This window comes from Leiobunum rupestre, chromosome 11, assembly GCF_980474605.1.
Source record: "Leiobunum rupestre chromosome 11, qqLeiRupe1.1.hap1, whole genome shotgun sequence".
NCBI lineage: Eukaryota > Metazoa > Arthropoda > Arachnida > Opiliones > Sclerosomatidae > Leiobunum > Leiobunum rupestre.
The window spans coordinates 28,776,255-28,793,789 of record NC_143394.1 but is presented as its reverse complement, the minus strand read 5'-3'; the positions used below and the strand labels follow the sequence as shown (position 1 = coordinate 28,793,789).

General features: G+C 40.3%; 2 protein-coding genes across 2 annotated transcripts; both read left to right on the top strand.

Moving 5' to 3' along the window:
• Window positions 1-1,784: 1,784 nt before the first annotated feature.
• On the top strand, window positions 1,785-2,457 carry LOC149922158 (uncharacterized). Its single transcript, XM_090163666.1, has 2 exons — window positions 1,785-2,205; window positions 2,294-2,457. Exons 1-2 carry the CDS (start codon window positions 1,817-1,819, stop codon window positions 2,412-2,414), a joined length of 510 nt encoding a protein of 169 aa, XP_090019792.1. The 5' UTR covers window positions 1,785-1,816; the 3' UTR covers window positions 2,415-2,457.
• An 8,502-nt stretch (window positions 2,458-10,959) lies between these two features.
• On the top strand, window positions 10,960-16,416 carry LOC149922157 (uncharacterized). The gene has a single exon (XM_090162253.1). The coding sequence runs from the start codon at window positions 10,960-10,962 to the stop codon at window positions 16,414-16,416; it is 5,457 nt and encodes a 1,818-aa protein (XP_090018379.1).
• Window positions 16,417-17,535: the final 1,119 nt, after the last annotated feature.

Here is a 17,535-nt window from a genome sequence, read left to right as displayed (position 1 = left end):
GGTAGTCCAATGGTAATGGCGTTGGGACGGTAACCCAAAGGTCGTAGGTTCGACATGACTTTTCTCAGTCACTCTGGTATGGAACAATACGCAGAGGTATTCCTTGATTTAAATGATACTTCTAACATTTTGTTACGGTCGCAAAATTTATAAGCATCCAGGAATATTCAAGAATGTTAACGCTTAACAACAGTGCGACTAGATAATTCTGGGCTAAGTAAGTTCTAGACCTCGAAAATTTTGCGAAGATAAAAAGGTAAATTTAAGTATTTAATATCTTTTTTAATGTTATTATTTCTGATGAAATAACGGTCAATTGAAAAGAAAATAAATTACTTAAATCGCTCCCTTTGACACCGGTAAATAAACTCAAATTAGTTTTAAAACGCGAAGCGCTCCTGGAACACTATCCCACACGTGGCCTCGAGTCAAATGTGTAAAAACAGTAAAACATATCAAACACGGTTAAGATGATAAGGGGCTCGATAGGAACGAGACGAGTTGGATCCGACGCGAGGCAGTTCTCGGGTATTTTCCGCAGCCCGAAAGTGGCCCTTTCCCCATTTTAGGTCCTTTTTTCGGAAGAGTGTCGTCATTTTGGGCGTTATCTTACAATAGGGGTGGCCAACGTCACCCAATCCAAGATTTTATCAATTAAAATCATCCTACCATAGTATCAAGGAAACCAAAAATTAAGATAACACGAGGTGTAAGAGTCACGATAACATTGTTTGACCTTTGGTTAGGCTCTACAACTCGAAGTATTTAAAATTGCGATCAAATTTGAAAGCTTCACTGGCCAAATTGAGATGCCAAAAACGATAAATGTGCCAAAAGGTTATTCGATTTACCTGAAATTATTTGCCAGGTTTAAGGACCCGGAGCTGTTCCTATTCTGACGCATTATAAGAAATTATACCCATATCGGTATAAGTTCCGTCAAATTTATGAATAGATAGTACGGGAAACCACATCAAAAGGCTGCGTGAGATTAAAGATCACCATTGATCACTCTTTACTTTATTTAGAAATATATTGAACACAAATCAAGTGGACGATGCAATTTATCTATCACAGACTGCATTGCCTAACAATCACGGAGATGCCCGAAAATAATTTTAAAGTATCTTTTCTAATTTAAAAGTTGCTAAAAATGAATTTTTGTTAGGGTGACAATATTGCATAAGCATCCCAGATAAATATACAAGATTATTCAAGAAAGCAAACGCATGGCAACAGTACGACTAGATAATTCTGGGCTAAGCAAGTCTTAGACCTCGAAACTTTGGCGAAGATAAATTATAAAAACGTTACATGAAAGTATTTAATATGTTATTATTTCTTATGAAATAACGGGAAATTGAAAGAAACTAAATTAATTAAATCACTCCCTTTGATAACGGTAAATAAACTCAAGTAAGCTCCTGGAATACCCTACCACACGTGGCCACGAGTCAATCGTGTAAAAACGGTAAAACCAATCGTGTAAAACAGATCAAACACGATTAAGATTGATAAGGGGTTTGATTAGAACGAGAAGGGTTGGATCCGACGAGGCAGTTCTCGGGTATTTGCCGCAGCCCGAAAGTGGCCCCTCCCCCTTTTTTGTCCATTTTTCGGAAGAGAGTCGTCATTTTGGGCGTTATCTTACTATTGGGGTGGGCGACGTCACCCCAATCGAGCAGCGGCCTATAAAAGGGAATGCGTCTCTTCGAAGGGTATCACAACTCAGTCGATCTTAGTCAAGAACGAACCAAATCCCGCTAGAAATAATTTGATAATTATTCACCGTTCCAGTCAGATTTAAGCAGTCGCCATGTTCGGAATGAAATCCTTTAGTTTCGGCGTCATTTTGATGATGGTCGTTTCGGAGGCGGCCCAATTGGCCAGCGGTCAGCGACGAGGCCGCGGAAGAGGCAGAAATGAGAACTTCGAGCGCAACGTTGCCCGTTTGCACAGAGTGTCCTACGAAGGAGGTGTTGACAGCGGAATCTACAAGAACAAGTATGTCTCGTTCAAAAGCGGAAACGACATCGGCGACAAGCCTGGCAAGGGCGCTTTCTACCCTTTCGCCAAGAGGTCCATCCCTGACGCCCAAATGCAAACGCCAGCGGGTTTCGTCTCGGTTGTGGACCTGAAATGCGCCACTTTGGAAGCGTGTCTGGGGGGCACCGAAGCCCCACTACGTCACGCCTTGCAAATTAGGTAAATATTTCCCCACTCCTCCCTTCCGAGTGATGCCGGATTAAGCCGTTTTCTACGGTACTAATTGGCGTTCTTTCTTTCGAAACAGCTCCTTGATGAACTCGATGGACTATTTGCTTCAGCCGGCTTTTCGCGTTGGCTTCTTCGGTAGATCCAAAGATAACTGTCATCGGATCTACGCCGATTGCGACGATAATTCCAATCTTTGAAAAAGGAGCGAAGGAGGGATGTAGCCAGAGTTCAAAAGCGAGTCTGTGATTTTTTGCGCCCTTGGCTAGACGCGACAGTCGTCACTGGTTGTGATCAGCACCACTATTTATTAAGAAACCGTTGCCAAAACGGCAATTTTATTTATTTAACTTCCATATTGAAAACAAAATGATGGAAAAATGTTGTTTTTATGAGAATAGCAAAATTTCTAACTTGCAATTTCTTATATATATTTATTATTAAAATTCAATTTTAAAATATAACATTTTGTTTATTTTATTTTATTTATATCATCTTTATTTACATTGTGTTTTCTCTTATTATGCCGACATTCTTACGGTCAAGGTTAAGAGCGTAAAACTCGAGCTGTAAACGAAAGTTGACCATCATTGAGCGAATAAAAGTTTAAATTGATTAACCTTCGGTTAAAAACCAAAGAAGCTTTGGAGCTGAAAAACAAGGTTTAACATCGAAACGATTCAAATAATATTATCGAAATAAAATAGTTATTCAACTAACGTAATTTGATAATGGTGAAGTTGATCGATAATACATAAATTAAATAAAAAACATGGTCATGAAATTGCTTGTTTGGCTGAAGTGTAGAGATCGAAAAACCCTGCAAACCCACACAACGCGGCGTGGGGCAACCCTGGAATCTCGGCGTTTCTCAATCAATCTAATATTTGAACATACGCGACTCGTTATCGAAGAGATAGCGGCGAACCAAATAGAATCAACGGCTCATGAATTAAAGATAAATATATCGTAAATTCCCGCGCGACTAACTTAGCTTCCTTTGATTAGATGTTGAAGACGACTCAGATTTGGTACTGACCGGTTCAATCTTGACACCTGGTTCAATACCGCCAACATTTGCAAAAGTGATGAAATGAAACATGATTAACAGTTCGCCTCGCATAAGTAGACAATTACACTCTTTTCTAATTTATATAGAATTGAAGTGGTTTTAAACGCTCTTATTCAGTCAATCACGCCAAATTTCTTAACACACGATTAATTTAATAAATTAAATGTTAGTTTCAGAGAAGTATTTATAATAAGGTAATTGACTTAAAGTTACATTTGGGTCTTGTTTTAAGGTATTATTCCATTTCTATTATGTAATACTAATAAAATAAATGATTTACGTAAAACAATTACGAAACCATTATTGTATAATAGATTATAATGACGTTTTGTCGATAATTGAACTACGGTTTGCATTTAGTTCAAAACTTATAAACATAATAATATTAACTTTAATTTCTTGACTAAAATGAAAATATATCAATTCTAATTTAAATTGATCATTATATACTTGACTTTTGATTATTTCATAAGTATTATATAATATTTCTACAATGAAATTGCAAACCCTTTTATAACGTAATATTTTAAATGGTATATAAAATTATATATTTTTTAACCCAGCACTATCTTGATGATTAACGTTCCGTACAAGTAGCGTTCCTGACAAATGACGTTACTAATAAGGAATGTTCCTAACAAGGGACGTTCCTGACAAGTAGCGTTACTGAGAAATGACGTTCCTAATTAAGGACGTTCCTGACAAGGGGCGTTCCTAACAAGTGACGTTCCTAACAAGGGACGTTCCTGACAAATGACGTTACTAATAAGGAATGTTCCTAACAAGGGACGTTCCTGACAAGTAGCGTTCCTGAGAAATGACGTTCCTAATTAAGGACGTTCCTGACAAGTAGCGTTCCTGAGAAATGACGTTCCTAATTAAGGACGTTCCTGACAAGTGACGTTCCTAACAAGGGACGTTCCTGACAAGTAGAGTTCCTGACAAGTAGCGTTCCTGAGAAGTGACATTACTAGCAAGGGACGTTACTAACAAGGGACGTTCCTAACAAGGGACGTTCCTAACAAGGGAAGTTCCTAACAAGCGACGTTCTTAACAAGGGACGTTCCTGACAAGTAGCGTTCCTGAGAAGTGACGTTCCTGAGAAGTGACGTTACTAGCAAGGGACATTACTAACAAGGGACGTTCCTAACAAGGGATGCTCCTATCAAGGGAAGTTCCTAACAAGGGACGTTCCTGACAAGTAGAGTTCCTGAGAAGTGACGTTACTAGCAAGGGACATTACTAAGAAGGGACGTTCCTAACAAGGGATGCTCCTATCAAGGGAAGTTCCTAACAAGGTATGCTCCTAGCAAGGGAAGTTCCTAACAAGAGACGTCCTTTACAGTTGACGCTAATTACAAGTAACGCTCCTTACAAGTAACGTTCCTGACAAGGGACGTTCTTATTTAGGGGCGTTCCTGACAAGGGACTTCCTAACAAGGGACGTCCCTTAAAGGTAACGTTCGTGACAACGGACGTCTTTTACAGGTGACGTTCCTAAAAAGGGTCGTCCCTGACAAGGGACGTTCCTAACAAGGGACCTTCTTCAAAAGGGAAGTTCATAACACGGGACACAAGCCGTCCTTTGTAAGGTGCGCAGATCACTATGCACAGTCTTAATACGAAATCTAGGCCAAACAAACCACAGCAGCGTAATATAGCAATGGTCTGATGATCAGCCAGTAAGTCCCTTTGGAGCTTAGTCCTCATGACATGATTACCTCACTTCTTGTTCTCCAAAGTAACAAAATCAAGATCAGGCTTCCATGTTAGTTTTCTGTCTAGAATAACCACAAGGTACTTCACCTCAGTGCTATTGCTCAAGATGGTCCCAAATCAGGCCCAGACTGACCCGGGCGGCTAACCTGCGATACCCGGTCAGATCGTTGCCAACTCATATAGGGGCCAAAGAAGAAAAATTTTGCATTAATGGGAAATAGAGCAAACACGATTGCATATCCGGTGGGGCCATCTACTAGCCAGTCTGGTTCTGTCCCAAATAAGGAGATATCAGTAAAATAGTTTTGTATCCTTTTTCGAGTAAAAGGAACAAAAACCACCTTATTAGGATAAACCGTAAGATCAACTGCCCTGCATCAGAATTCCACTGGCGCAAGAGCCCTTCGCACTAAATCACTAATAGTGTTGGGGAACTTTCCCGTGAAAGTGATGGCCATATCGTCAGCATATATCCGAAGCAGCGGCACTCATCTCTGTTTAGCCTCACAAATAGTTCACCGACAACCAGGCACCAACACCGTGGTAAAAGAACACCATCTTGGCTGGTGGCAACCATAAGTGATCCACCAAGCAGGGAGTAAACCACCACACGATTCGTCAGCAAAGCTTTGATCCACAGACGCAGAGTGTCATTAATGTCAAAGCCCTTTGCAGCCTTCATTATGACTGCACTAGACATTTTATCAAAAGCGCCCTCAATATCAACGAAAACCGCTAAAGTGATCTCCTTAAAGTTAATAGCCTTCTCTATGCAATTAATTATGCCATGGAGGGCAGTTTCGGTAGATTTTCCTTTTTGATTGGCATATTGAAATGTCGAGATATTTGAGAATTAACCTCCCCCTAATATAGCTGTCCACCATTTTTTTCAAAACCTTTAGGAAAAAGAATGTCTGACTGATTGGCCTCGAAGCCTTAGCCTCGAGATAACTAGATTGGGCGGGCTTCGGACGGAAGATCACCCTAGAAAGTTTCCAAGTGCTTGGTACATAACCAAGGGCCATACAAGCCCTGTAGATATTACACAGCATGGGGTAGAAAAAGTCAATGCAAAGGAATGGGAGTAATCCCAACCGGACCTGAAGACGTATAGGGCTTTACAGATTTTATAGCCCAAATTATCCTGGAATGCGTGAAAATATTACTTGCCACCAGACTTTGTTCCCTTTTGGTACGTGCAATCCTAGTGGGAAGAGGATCACAGGCAGCGCTGCTCGTGACTCTTGAGTCAGGGAAGTGAGCATCTAATATATGAGTTACAATCTCTTTACCTGATGTAGAATAACGACCATCTTTCAGCTTAATAGTATCAAGATGTTTAGTCTTATCATGGGCCATAATTTTCATTAACTTGGCCGTGCTGGTAATATCAAAGCTATTCTCACAGAAATTCCTCAACTAGTCCCTCTTTTCCTCGCAGGATGGCCTTATGGTAGGCAGTGAGGGTATGCTTGTAAGCAACCCAGTCGCCCGACTTTTTAGCTAGTTTCTTTGTGAATTCTACCAATCTCATGACTCCACCAAGGAATTAACCTTGGCTAGTTAGTAGACTTCACCAAACAATTGCGGGGGTAGGAGTTGATAATGGCATGTAACACGCGATCAACAGCCAAATCGAAATCCAGCACCGATGACAGCCTAGGCTTATCATCCTTCAAGTGGAGATTTAAATCTGCCCTATAACCAGGCCAAATTTTTTCACCTGGGACTACCAAGTTCGGTAATAACCTGAACCAGTTTCATCTTGATAGTGTAGCAAATGTGTCTGTGATCTGATAATGGCAGTTCACTTGACACATGCCAATCAGAATTAGAGCTGCGAAATTTTCTGTACACAACGTAAGATCAATGACCTCACTTCTGTTACGAGCAAAAAAGTCAGTTCATTGTTCATATTGAGAATATGAAGTTTGGTATTAACCACGAATTCCAGTAGTTTACCACCACGATCATTGCAGTCACTGCTGCCCCAAATGTCATGATGCGCGTTCACATCACAACCAATTATGAGTTTCTTTCCCGACCGTTCACAGTGGTTAACCAATTTGGTCACCTCCTGTGATGGTGGGGCAGAGCGTCATTATAAAGGAAGTAAGCGGATACCAGCGCGAATTTCCCGTCAGTAGAAGGGGATATGTTTTTAACCATGGCGGTGTCCCTAGAGCGATAGATTGAAAGCGAAAGTGCACGAATGCCCTTGCGTACCAATACACAAGCTCTGGGCGAAGCGGAATTATAGTCGTTATAGACATTACCTGCACTGTTAAGACCAAGGATTTTTCCATTAGCAATCCAGGGTTCCGGAATAAGAGCAACGTCAATTTCCTCCTTAGTAAGCCTTCAACAGAATACCGTGGAGGCTGCCTTACAGTGGTGAAGATTTATGTGTTCCACCTTAATGCTCATAGGAACGAGCCTAGTTTGGAGGTTGCCCGTTGTTACTGCATTCTCCAGTGGTGAGTTTGGAAACCACACCTCTCCCACTGGTTTGAATAGTTCCACCAGTATCTTCCACTATTGTTCCATCTGGTTGATCCAATTTATGGACCTCTTCGGGGTCCGATAGGCGGAAGACTTTGAGGTCCTCTGTCAAAGTGTCCTCTTCCAAGTCATCGCTTAACAGAGGCCCTGAGAGGAGTTACCCTTTGCAGAGGATTCTGCCAACTTACTAAGAGTTTTGCGACAGTCGTTTCTCTTACGATTGCGAGCCTAAGAGGCATTTACCATGACTCCCTTAGTCTGAGTGTTGTCTTTGGTAGACCCTTGCTCCAATCACCCGAGACTGAGTTTGTTGAAGGGAGGGTAGCATCCGAAGCTAACCCTCCCCCTGGTTACAGCTGGGTGCTGTAAATGATTGTTTTTGGTTTTTTTTGGTTTTATTATTTTTAGAGGAATTCATAAAAGATCAAACGAGTAAAGAGGAAAGCACCTAAATCCTCTGTCCGCGCAGAAGGCTAGAATACAACGGGGTGCCACCTGGTACCCCGAGGGGATCGTTATCGATACCGTATTTTTGCTTCCCCCGCCTTTAGACGCAAATTTTAAAGTCATTACCTATTTAGCTAAATGAAACAAACATCATCCATTTATTGTACGTCATTCCAATAAAACATTTCTAAAATGAATTGTCAGAATGTTAATTCGTCGAGTTTAAGATTTTTTATAAAAACATTCGAGAAATGACATCATAGTTTTATCTTAATGTAGTATTTTAGGTCCTACCACTAATCATTATGGTAATATCTGGAACAACGGCACGTCTTCCATGGGATAAATCAAAGACCAAACAGTATGATTTAAAATGTATTAATGCATATACATGTGTTAAAAACTATCATTATCAATGAGTTATACATACATATATATTTCTGCGCAATTAAAAATTGTATATCTTTGTCATTACTACAGGTTATCAACGACCTTTTTTAATAGTTGATTTTAAAAGGGTTAAATGTATCCCGTCAGTTAAGCTAGCCTGATCGAGTCATTCATAAAATTGGATGTCCGACGCCTATTTACTCGCGGCCTCATTAGTCCAATGGTAGTGGCGTGGGTCGGTAACCCAAAGGTTGTAGGTTGAAGGATGTAACGGGTCGAAACGAGTACGGAACCCTCGACCAGAAAGTAACTCCACCTGAGTAGCTCCAGTCGTTGTATGCAGCGATTAGAACCAAGAAATCATATGAGTGATTCCTCCTGCGAATGTCCATCCCTTTAAGTCCCTTCTTGAATGTGCAAACCCAATTTTCAGCTGCTCAGTTTGTAGCTGTATTATTAGGTGTTGAGAGAGTGTGCAAATTACCGAAGGACTTAACAAAGGTCTTGCACTCGTCGGACGTGAACTGCGTTCCTTTGTCCGTCACCAAGCGTTCATGTAAACGAAGTCGGGAGAAAATGAATCGAATTGCCCAAATGGTGTTCTCGTAAGTCGTAGTCTATCATCCGAAAAATCTCAGGCCACTCAGAATGAGCATCAAGGATGCTAGGTCCCACGAAATATGCGGTTTGTCTGGACAATCTCATGGATGCAAGGTTTCTCGTGGTGGATTGGATTTGACTTCAAGACAGGTACTGCAACTTCGAACGCAATCTTCCCCTTACCAAAATGGGACCAATTAGTCTCAATGTAGGATCAAGGATTTTTAAGTTTTATAGAAAAATGAGACCAGAATTGTGGGTCCTAAATAAAATCTATTTTAGTCTCAATAAAAGAGTTTTATTATTATATATTTAAATGAAACTCATTTTAGTCTCAGTTAGGAAGACTCATTTCTGGAGACTTGAAAGAAGCTTATTTGAGAGTTGATTATGGGTTACAATATTATATAAAAATAAAGAGTCATTTAAGACTTCACTTTAGTCTCATATTTGAAGACTCATATTTGGGGACTTGAAAGAGACTTAATTGAGAGTTTACTATGGGTTGGAATTTTAGATAAAAATAAGAGTCATTTAAGACTTCACTTAAGTCTCATATGGGGAGATTCATTTCTGGGGACTTGGAAAGATACATAATTGAGAGTTGCTTAGAGGTATCAATTTGAAGTTAAACTAAAAGCTATCGTAAGTTTCATGTTAAACTTTCAACTGGATCCTATTATCTAGCTATTTTGGTAGTGTTATCTAAAATGAGTTTCGCTCACGTGCCGCGCAATTGATATAAATATATCAACACACCAAATATTTAATATGATCTACTGTACTATACTTTTAAATTATACTTTTAAAATTATATTGTAGTAAAGTCCAAACAATGGAACTCATCATAAGTTCAACTATAATGACCCCTTAAGATGAATATTAAACAGCTAGGTAATGGATTTGCAACTTGAATCTTGAAGCTTGGTTACAAAATGGTCATACGGGATTGGGTGGCTATATTTGGTTAAGATAAACTTACTTGAAACCCTCACATACTTAAAATTAAAAAATTTATTATAAAATAACAGTTTAAAATTTTTAAGTCTATTTACTAAATAATATACTTGAAATTCTTCAAATAGGATATTTCATTTCAAGTAAAATTAATTCTAAGTATGAGTGTGTAAAACAACTGAACTGGGTCAAAAATAGCCTAGCATCTAGCGCCATCCTTGAAGTCTGGAGATTTTAAAACTTGCAATCCAGCATGGTGTGAAAACTCACATTTCAAATTCTTTTTTTTAATATGTTATGTATAATAAAAATAAATGTAAAATAAAAATTGAGCATGTAAATTAAAACTAAACGTTAAAAATGTAAAATTAAAATACCATCACATGTAAATTTAAATGTAAAATTTCCAAAATACATCAAACTTAACAGTGAACCAAACTTTAAAAACAAGATAGACTTTTGGTATTAAAAACCGTTGTAATTTAAAATTTACTCTATTGTAAGGAGAAAACGCTGGCGACGGACAGTCGGAGAAAAAGGATTATCTTTTCGGCCGGGTTTCAACCGTCCACATTCCTTTGACCTGACTCATATCCTCGCCGGACTGTCCGTAGCTAGCGTTTCCTCTATAAACGTTGTAAATGGAAAATTTAGCTATCAGGGCAGTGATTGGTCGAACCCTTTCACTACCTTGCGAAATTTGTATTTTGAAGAGAGGAAAGTTGGAGGTTCACTGGGCAGTTGCTACTTGGGCTCCGCTAAGAAAGGACCCCAAGAAACTCCATAAAATAAAATAAGTGTTCCGAGCAAACAGTCTCATCTTTAAAAATAAAATAAGTTAGCTACTACATTTTTCAGTCGGTGTGGTAGTAAGAAGAAATAAGTCTCTCCCCAAGAGCGCGAACCTGAAAACTTACAATTAAAAAACAAAATAAATTAGGCGGGTTTCTTCATGGTGCCGAAACCCGGGAGACTATTAACGGTAATTAAGAACAGTTAATTATCAAGTCGCGAAATAAGAATTTAAACGAAAGAATAACCGAGAAACAAAGCGAATCATGGCTGACGAAGCCACTCGAGGAAACGAAATAAAGAAGCTGAAGGCGCTGAGAACGCCAGTCAGGGCGAATACAACCTACGCTGTTAATACCCTGACATCATTGCTGAATGCCATACCGGCCGATTTGAATATCGAAGAGGTGGAAGATCAACTTACCATCATCGAACTAAAAGAAGCGATGTTATTGAAGCTGGACACCCAAATCTACGACCTGATGACCGGAGATGACATCGAACTGTCGAAGGAGTGCGAAATGGTGGAGAAATATAACCAAGAAATTCTCGTCGCGAGAGCAAAGGCGAAGAGGAAACTTCGAGACGCCGGAGTCATCCCCGACGACGCCCGCAGCAACACGAGTTCTTCCGGGACATCGAACAGTGATGTTTTGAACTTAATTAGCGCGGTGAACTGTGAATCCAAATTACCAACTCTCGTGATATCAAAGTTTAGTGGTGACCGCACCCAATTTAAGGGTTTTTGGAGCCAATTTGAAACCATGGTTGCATCGAAAAAAGGGTTAAGTAAGACTCAATTGTTTTTTTACTTAAAATCATATTTAGAAGGTGAAGCTCTTCGAGAAATTTCCGGTTTGCATCCTTCTGATGCCAATTATGACGCAGCCGTTAGAATGTTAAAATTAAGATTCGATAGGGATGATATGATCGCGAAAGATCATTTGCGCCAATTACATATGTTAAGCCCAATTTCTAGCTCCAGGGATTTGGTTGCGTTAAGAAAATTTCACGACGAATGCCAAACTAACATTCGTAGTTTAAAATCGTTAGGGTATGATACCGCAAAAAATGGGGTGTTTCTTTGCCTTAAATTAGAAGAATGCCTCCCGAAAGATATTCGCTTAGAATATACAAAACAAAGAGGGTTAGCGGGAGACTTGAATATAGACTCGTTTATTGAGTTTCTACGAAAGGAATTAGAATACAGAGAAGCGTGTGATTTTATGGGCCCCCAAAAATCTGTTAAAGAAAGTGAGCCTTCGCGGGAAAAACAGAAGCCATTTCATAAGGCCCCCACGATGGACGTTAGATCAAGGTCTGGTTCGAATATGCCTAGTAGACTTAATCCCAGCGCGTCTGTTTTCGCCGCCAACGCTAGAGTTAAAAATATTTTTTGCATCTTTTGCAAAGAAACGTCGCACCCAACGTTCAATTGTAGGAATTTCAGCTTAGAAGATAAGAAGCGCATGGTAAATGACGCGAACCGGTGCTTTATTTGCACGCGCTTCGGACACGACGTAAAGGACTGTCCATCACCCTATTATTTATGTAAAATATGTACTAGGAAGCATAATATCGCATTATGTCCAGAAAATGAGGCTAATAAGGCAAAAATCAAATCAAAAGAAATTAACAAGGAAAAACAAGAAGTCGCGAAAGACGAAAAAGTAAAGGTGGGAAACAATCTAGTAACCTGCGGCCAAACAGTTCTGCTACAGACTGCCAGAGCATTAGCCAGAAACCCCAACAGCGGTAAGGGGGAAGAAATAAGATGTCTGTTAGATCCGGGAAGCCAAGCTAGCTTCGTAAAGGAAGATATATCGCAAAGATTAAATTTGCCGGTAGTAGGAATCTGTCCAGTCGAAATAACAAACTTTGGGAATCAAACTCCGATCGAAGCTGTCAGAAGATTAGTTAAAATAAGCCTAGAAAACGCTTCAAACCCGAGCGAAAAGATAGAAATCACAGCCGTCGAAGTTCCTTACGTCTGCGAGGCAGTAACCATGTCACGATGCAAAGATATTGAAAGATTAATGGAAGGCAGAGGGTTCCAAATAGCCGACAAATCAGTTTCAGGACACTCTGAGGATCTGAGCGTAGGAATTTTGATAGGAGGCGATAGTTATTGGGAATTCGCCACGGGCAAAACAGAGCGGCTTTCAAAGTCTTTAGTCGCCGTAGAAACGACCCTAGGCTGGGCCGTGCAAGGACCGGCACGGATCGGAGAGATAGCCGTCGGTACGTACGCCGTTAGCGTATTGCGAGTAAGCGTAGATAGCTTGACAATATCAAAGGCCTTGGAGTCATTCTGGAGCCTAGAAGGAATGGGCATCCACGAGGAGGCGCGAACTGATCCCACAGCGGACGATTTTATGAAGAAATTTAAAAGCGAAATAAAGATAGCCAACGGAAGATACAGCGTTAACTTCCCGTGGATCACGGATAAAAGTAAACTTCCAGATAACTTGACAGTAGCGAAGAAAAGAATGGACGGGCTAGTACGAAGATTCAAAAGGGAACCGCAACTCTATGAAGAGTACAAAGCGGTGATTGAAGGTCAACTCTCCGAAGGAATAGTAGAAAGGGTCGAGCGTCCCGAATTAGCGCCACAGGGAACTTATTACATCCCGCATCAAGCGGTGGTCAGGCAATCGAGCTCCACAACAAAGTTAAGAGTAGTTTTTGACGCTTCATCGAATGTCAAGGGTTGCCCTTCTCTAAACGATTGCCTGTCGAACGGCCCAAATCTTAATCCGCACCTGCTGACCTTGCTCTTAAAATTTCGAGGGCATCGAGTAGCGGTGACTGCTGACATAGAGAAAGCCTTCTTACAGGTGGCTTTGGAGCCAGAAGACAGAGATTCAACGCGGTTCCTGTGGACAATAGAAGATAAGGACGGCAAAATTTGTGAAAATACGCATCAAGTTTTAAGAATGGCTAGAATACCGTTTGGAGTAAAATCATCGCCATGCTTATTAGCGGCCACAATAAAAACTCATTTAGAAAAATACAAAACAAGCTACCCACAAACCTACGAAGTATTAAACGAGCAGCTCTACGTAGACGATCTGCTGGGAGGTGAAGAAGACGTTCAAGGAGCGTACGAGCTGTCAGAAAATTGCTCTAAAATAATCAGGGAAGCGAAAATGCACCTACGCAAATGGCAAACAAATTCATCGGATTTAAGAAGATTATGGGCGGAAACGACCGCGAGAAAAGGCACGATTGACAAGTTCGATGGAGAAGCCAAACCTGTAAAACAAAAGGTTTTAGGCCTAATCTGGAATCCGGAAACGGATGAATTATCCGTAGATTTTTCAAAACTACTAACCGTTGTAGAAGCTAATCAAAAAACGAAAAGATTTCTCTTAAGCACTCTCGCGCAAATTTTCGACCCTGTAGGAATTCTCACACCATATACCATCAGGGCGAAAATAATGTTCCAGAAACTTTGGAAATGTCAAGAAGATTTGAAAAAACAAAAGAAAATACTCGCGTGGGATGACAGTCTTCCGGAAGAAGTTAGTAAAGAGTTCAGCTCCTGGTGCGAAGAGATGGGTGACATCAAAGAAATAAAAATACCGAGATGCATTTACCAAAATCGTCAGTCGGAAGGAGTAATTGAAAAGGAGCTACACTGTTTTACAGACGCGAGTATAAAGGCATACTCCGCAGTAGTATATTTACGATACGTCACCGACCATGATGAAACTAGAATCGCTTTCGTTGCGTCAAAAACGAGGGTGTGTCCAACCAAGGAGCTTTCGCTGCCAAGGTTGGAGCTGATGGGTTGCCTCCTAGGCGCTAGGTTAGTCGCGAACATAAAACAAATATTCAAAAGGGAGAATCTGGCGATCAAGATGTGGTCAGATTCAAAAATAGCGATATACTGGATTAACAAACCCCCAAAGGAAAACAAGCCTTTCGTCCAAAATCGCGCCGTGGAGATAAACAAGCTGGTAGACCCCGAAAACTGGTCGCACTGCCCGGGCTCGCAAAATCCCGCTGATATTCCTTCGCGCGGAGCCAAGGCCAAACAAATACAAGAGGATCACCTATGGTTCCACGGACCCCCCTGGTTGGCCGAAGGAAGGGAACAATGGCCTCGCGAGAAAATAAGCGAAAATGAAATAGCCGAACTCGACGAAGTTCAGCGCGAAAAAAGAAAGTCTGTTTTGACGGTTCAAGTAAAGGACTCTATCAGCATACAAAGAGTCGTGGATTTAAAAAGATATAGCAGCTTTAATCAGGCATTAAGGGTAATATCCTATCTCTATCGTGTCGCGGGCAAGGCCAAAACGAAGAAAATGGAGAAGGGAGAAATCAGCGCGGATGAAATGAACCACGCTGAAACAAGATTAATTAAAGACATCCAACTTGAAGATTACGGAAAAGAAATGAAAGCGCTACAAGAAGAGAAAGCTCTACCGAAAGATTCAAGCATAGCTACTTTAAAGCCAAAATTGAACGAAGAAGGAGTCTTATGTCTAGGCGGCAGATTAGATGAAGGGTGTTTTAGTTACGAGCGTAAACACCCAATCATAATCAATAGAAATCAGGAATTAGCCAGACATTTAATGACGAGAAGTCACGAAGAAATGAAACATTGCGGAATTCAGGCTACCGCGAGCCAGTCACGCGAAAGATATTGGATAACTGCGGGGAGGCAGTTGGCTCGAAATATAGTGAGGTATTGTCATCGCTGCAAAAGACACAACGCCAAGCCCCACGAAGCCCCTACTGGGCTGCTTCCAAAAGATAGAATTACGGAAGCCGACGCGTTCACTGCCGTAGGAGTGGATTTCGCCGGTCCCTTGTTAGTTAAAATGGGAAAAGAAGAGGTAAAGGCCTACGTTTGTTTGTTTACCTGCAACGTAACGAGAGCGTGTCATTTGGAACTGGTTCCATCGCTGACGACCTACGAATTCCTAATGGCATTTCGACGTCTGATTGCGCGGCGGGGGTGCCCCTCAGTCGTGTATTCGGACAATGCAAAAACTTTTAAAAGAGCGAAACAAGACTTAAACTCCATGTGGGAAAATATCAACGACAAACAAGTGAGCCAATTTTTTGGAAATAAAGGAATAAGGTGGAAATTCATTGTAGAAAAGGCGCCGTGGGCAGGCGGATATTACGAAAGAATGGTCAAAACTACAAAAAACATCTTAAGAAAAATTCTAGGAAAGGCTTCACTATCATATCAAGAAATGGAAACGGTCCTCCTTGAAACCGAAGCGGTAATAAACTCCAGACCCATCACGTATCTCTACAACGATCACCAAGAGCCCGAGCCATTATCACCCGCTCACTTCTTAACAGGTAGAAGATTAACCAGTCTCCCGCCCCAAAAGTTAAATATCGCGAAGCTTCCCAAAACGCAAACCGAATTCGCTAGGAGGGTACGGTATAGGGAAACCTTAATGCAAAGATTATGGCAAAGATGGAGGCAAGAGTATATTTTAGAATTAAAAACGGCCCATCACGTACAATTAGCTAAACAAAACCAAAAATTTCGTGTGGGTGATGTTATGATCGTCCACGAGGAGAAAATTCCAAAACATATGTGGAAACTAGGAGTTATTGAAGAGGTAAATGAGGGACGAGATGGGGAAATAAGATCTTGCTTAATAAAATTAGGAAAAAATACCAGAATAAGGCGTCCAGTGCAACACCTCTACGCGTTAGAGATTAATAGATTTTGTAATAATGAAAATGTTTAAAGTTTTTTTTTAATTTTCTCGGAAAATACTACGTATTTTCGCGGGGAGTGTGAAAACTCACATTTCAAATTCTTTTTTTTAATATGTTATGTATAATAAAAATAAATGTAAAATAAAAATTGAGCATGTAAATTAAAACTAAACGTTAAAAATGTAAAATTAAAATACCATCACATGTAAATTTAAATGTAAAATTTCCAAAATACATCAAACTTAACAGTGAACCAAACTTTAAAAACAAGATAGACTTTTGGTATTAAAAACCGTTGTAATTTAAAATTTACTCTATTGTAAGGAGAAAACGCTGGCGACGGACAGTCGGAGAAAAAGGATTATCTTTTCGGCCGGGTTTCAACCGTCCACATTCCTTTGACCTGACTCATATCCTCGCCGGACTGTCCGTAGCTAGCGTTTCCTCTATAAACGTTGTAAATGGAAAATTTAGCTATCAGGGCAGTGATTGGTCGAACCCTTTCACTACCTTGCGAAATTTGTATTTTGAAGAGAGGAAAGTTGGAGGTTCACTGGGCAGTTGCTACTTGGGCTCCGCTAAGAAAGGACCCCAAGAAACTCCATAAAATAAAATAAGTGTTCCGAGCAAACAGTCTCATCTTTAAAAATAAAATAAGTTAGCTACTACATTTTTCAGTCGGTGTGGTAGTAAGAAGAAATAAGTCTCTCCCCAAGAGCGCGAACCTGAAAACTTACAATTAAAAAACAAAATAAATTAGGCGGGTTTCTTCACATGGCAGCTGAACAAAGTAGTCATTTTTGATTCAGTATTTGAGTAGCCAGATAGAGGGTCATTATAAAATTTGATATTTAGAATATAATTTTTTTTAAAGGACGTCCGAGCTTAAAAACTACCTACTATAGCGATCGCCATGCAATAATTGGTGAAGAATTTAGCTATAGATTGCAGTGGACTGCTCACATACAGGGCACCCTGGATGTACATTAGTTTTACTGATATCGGCAGATTTCCAATTATAGCTAGAGTTCCCTAACTAAAATCGTGACTGTCTCTTTTAAACTTACAAAGGTGTTATTTAAAGCTGCTACAGTTCCAAATGCAGCCTCAAATCAGATTTAATTCATACTTATTCTGAGACTAATGAG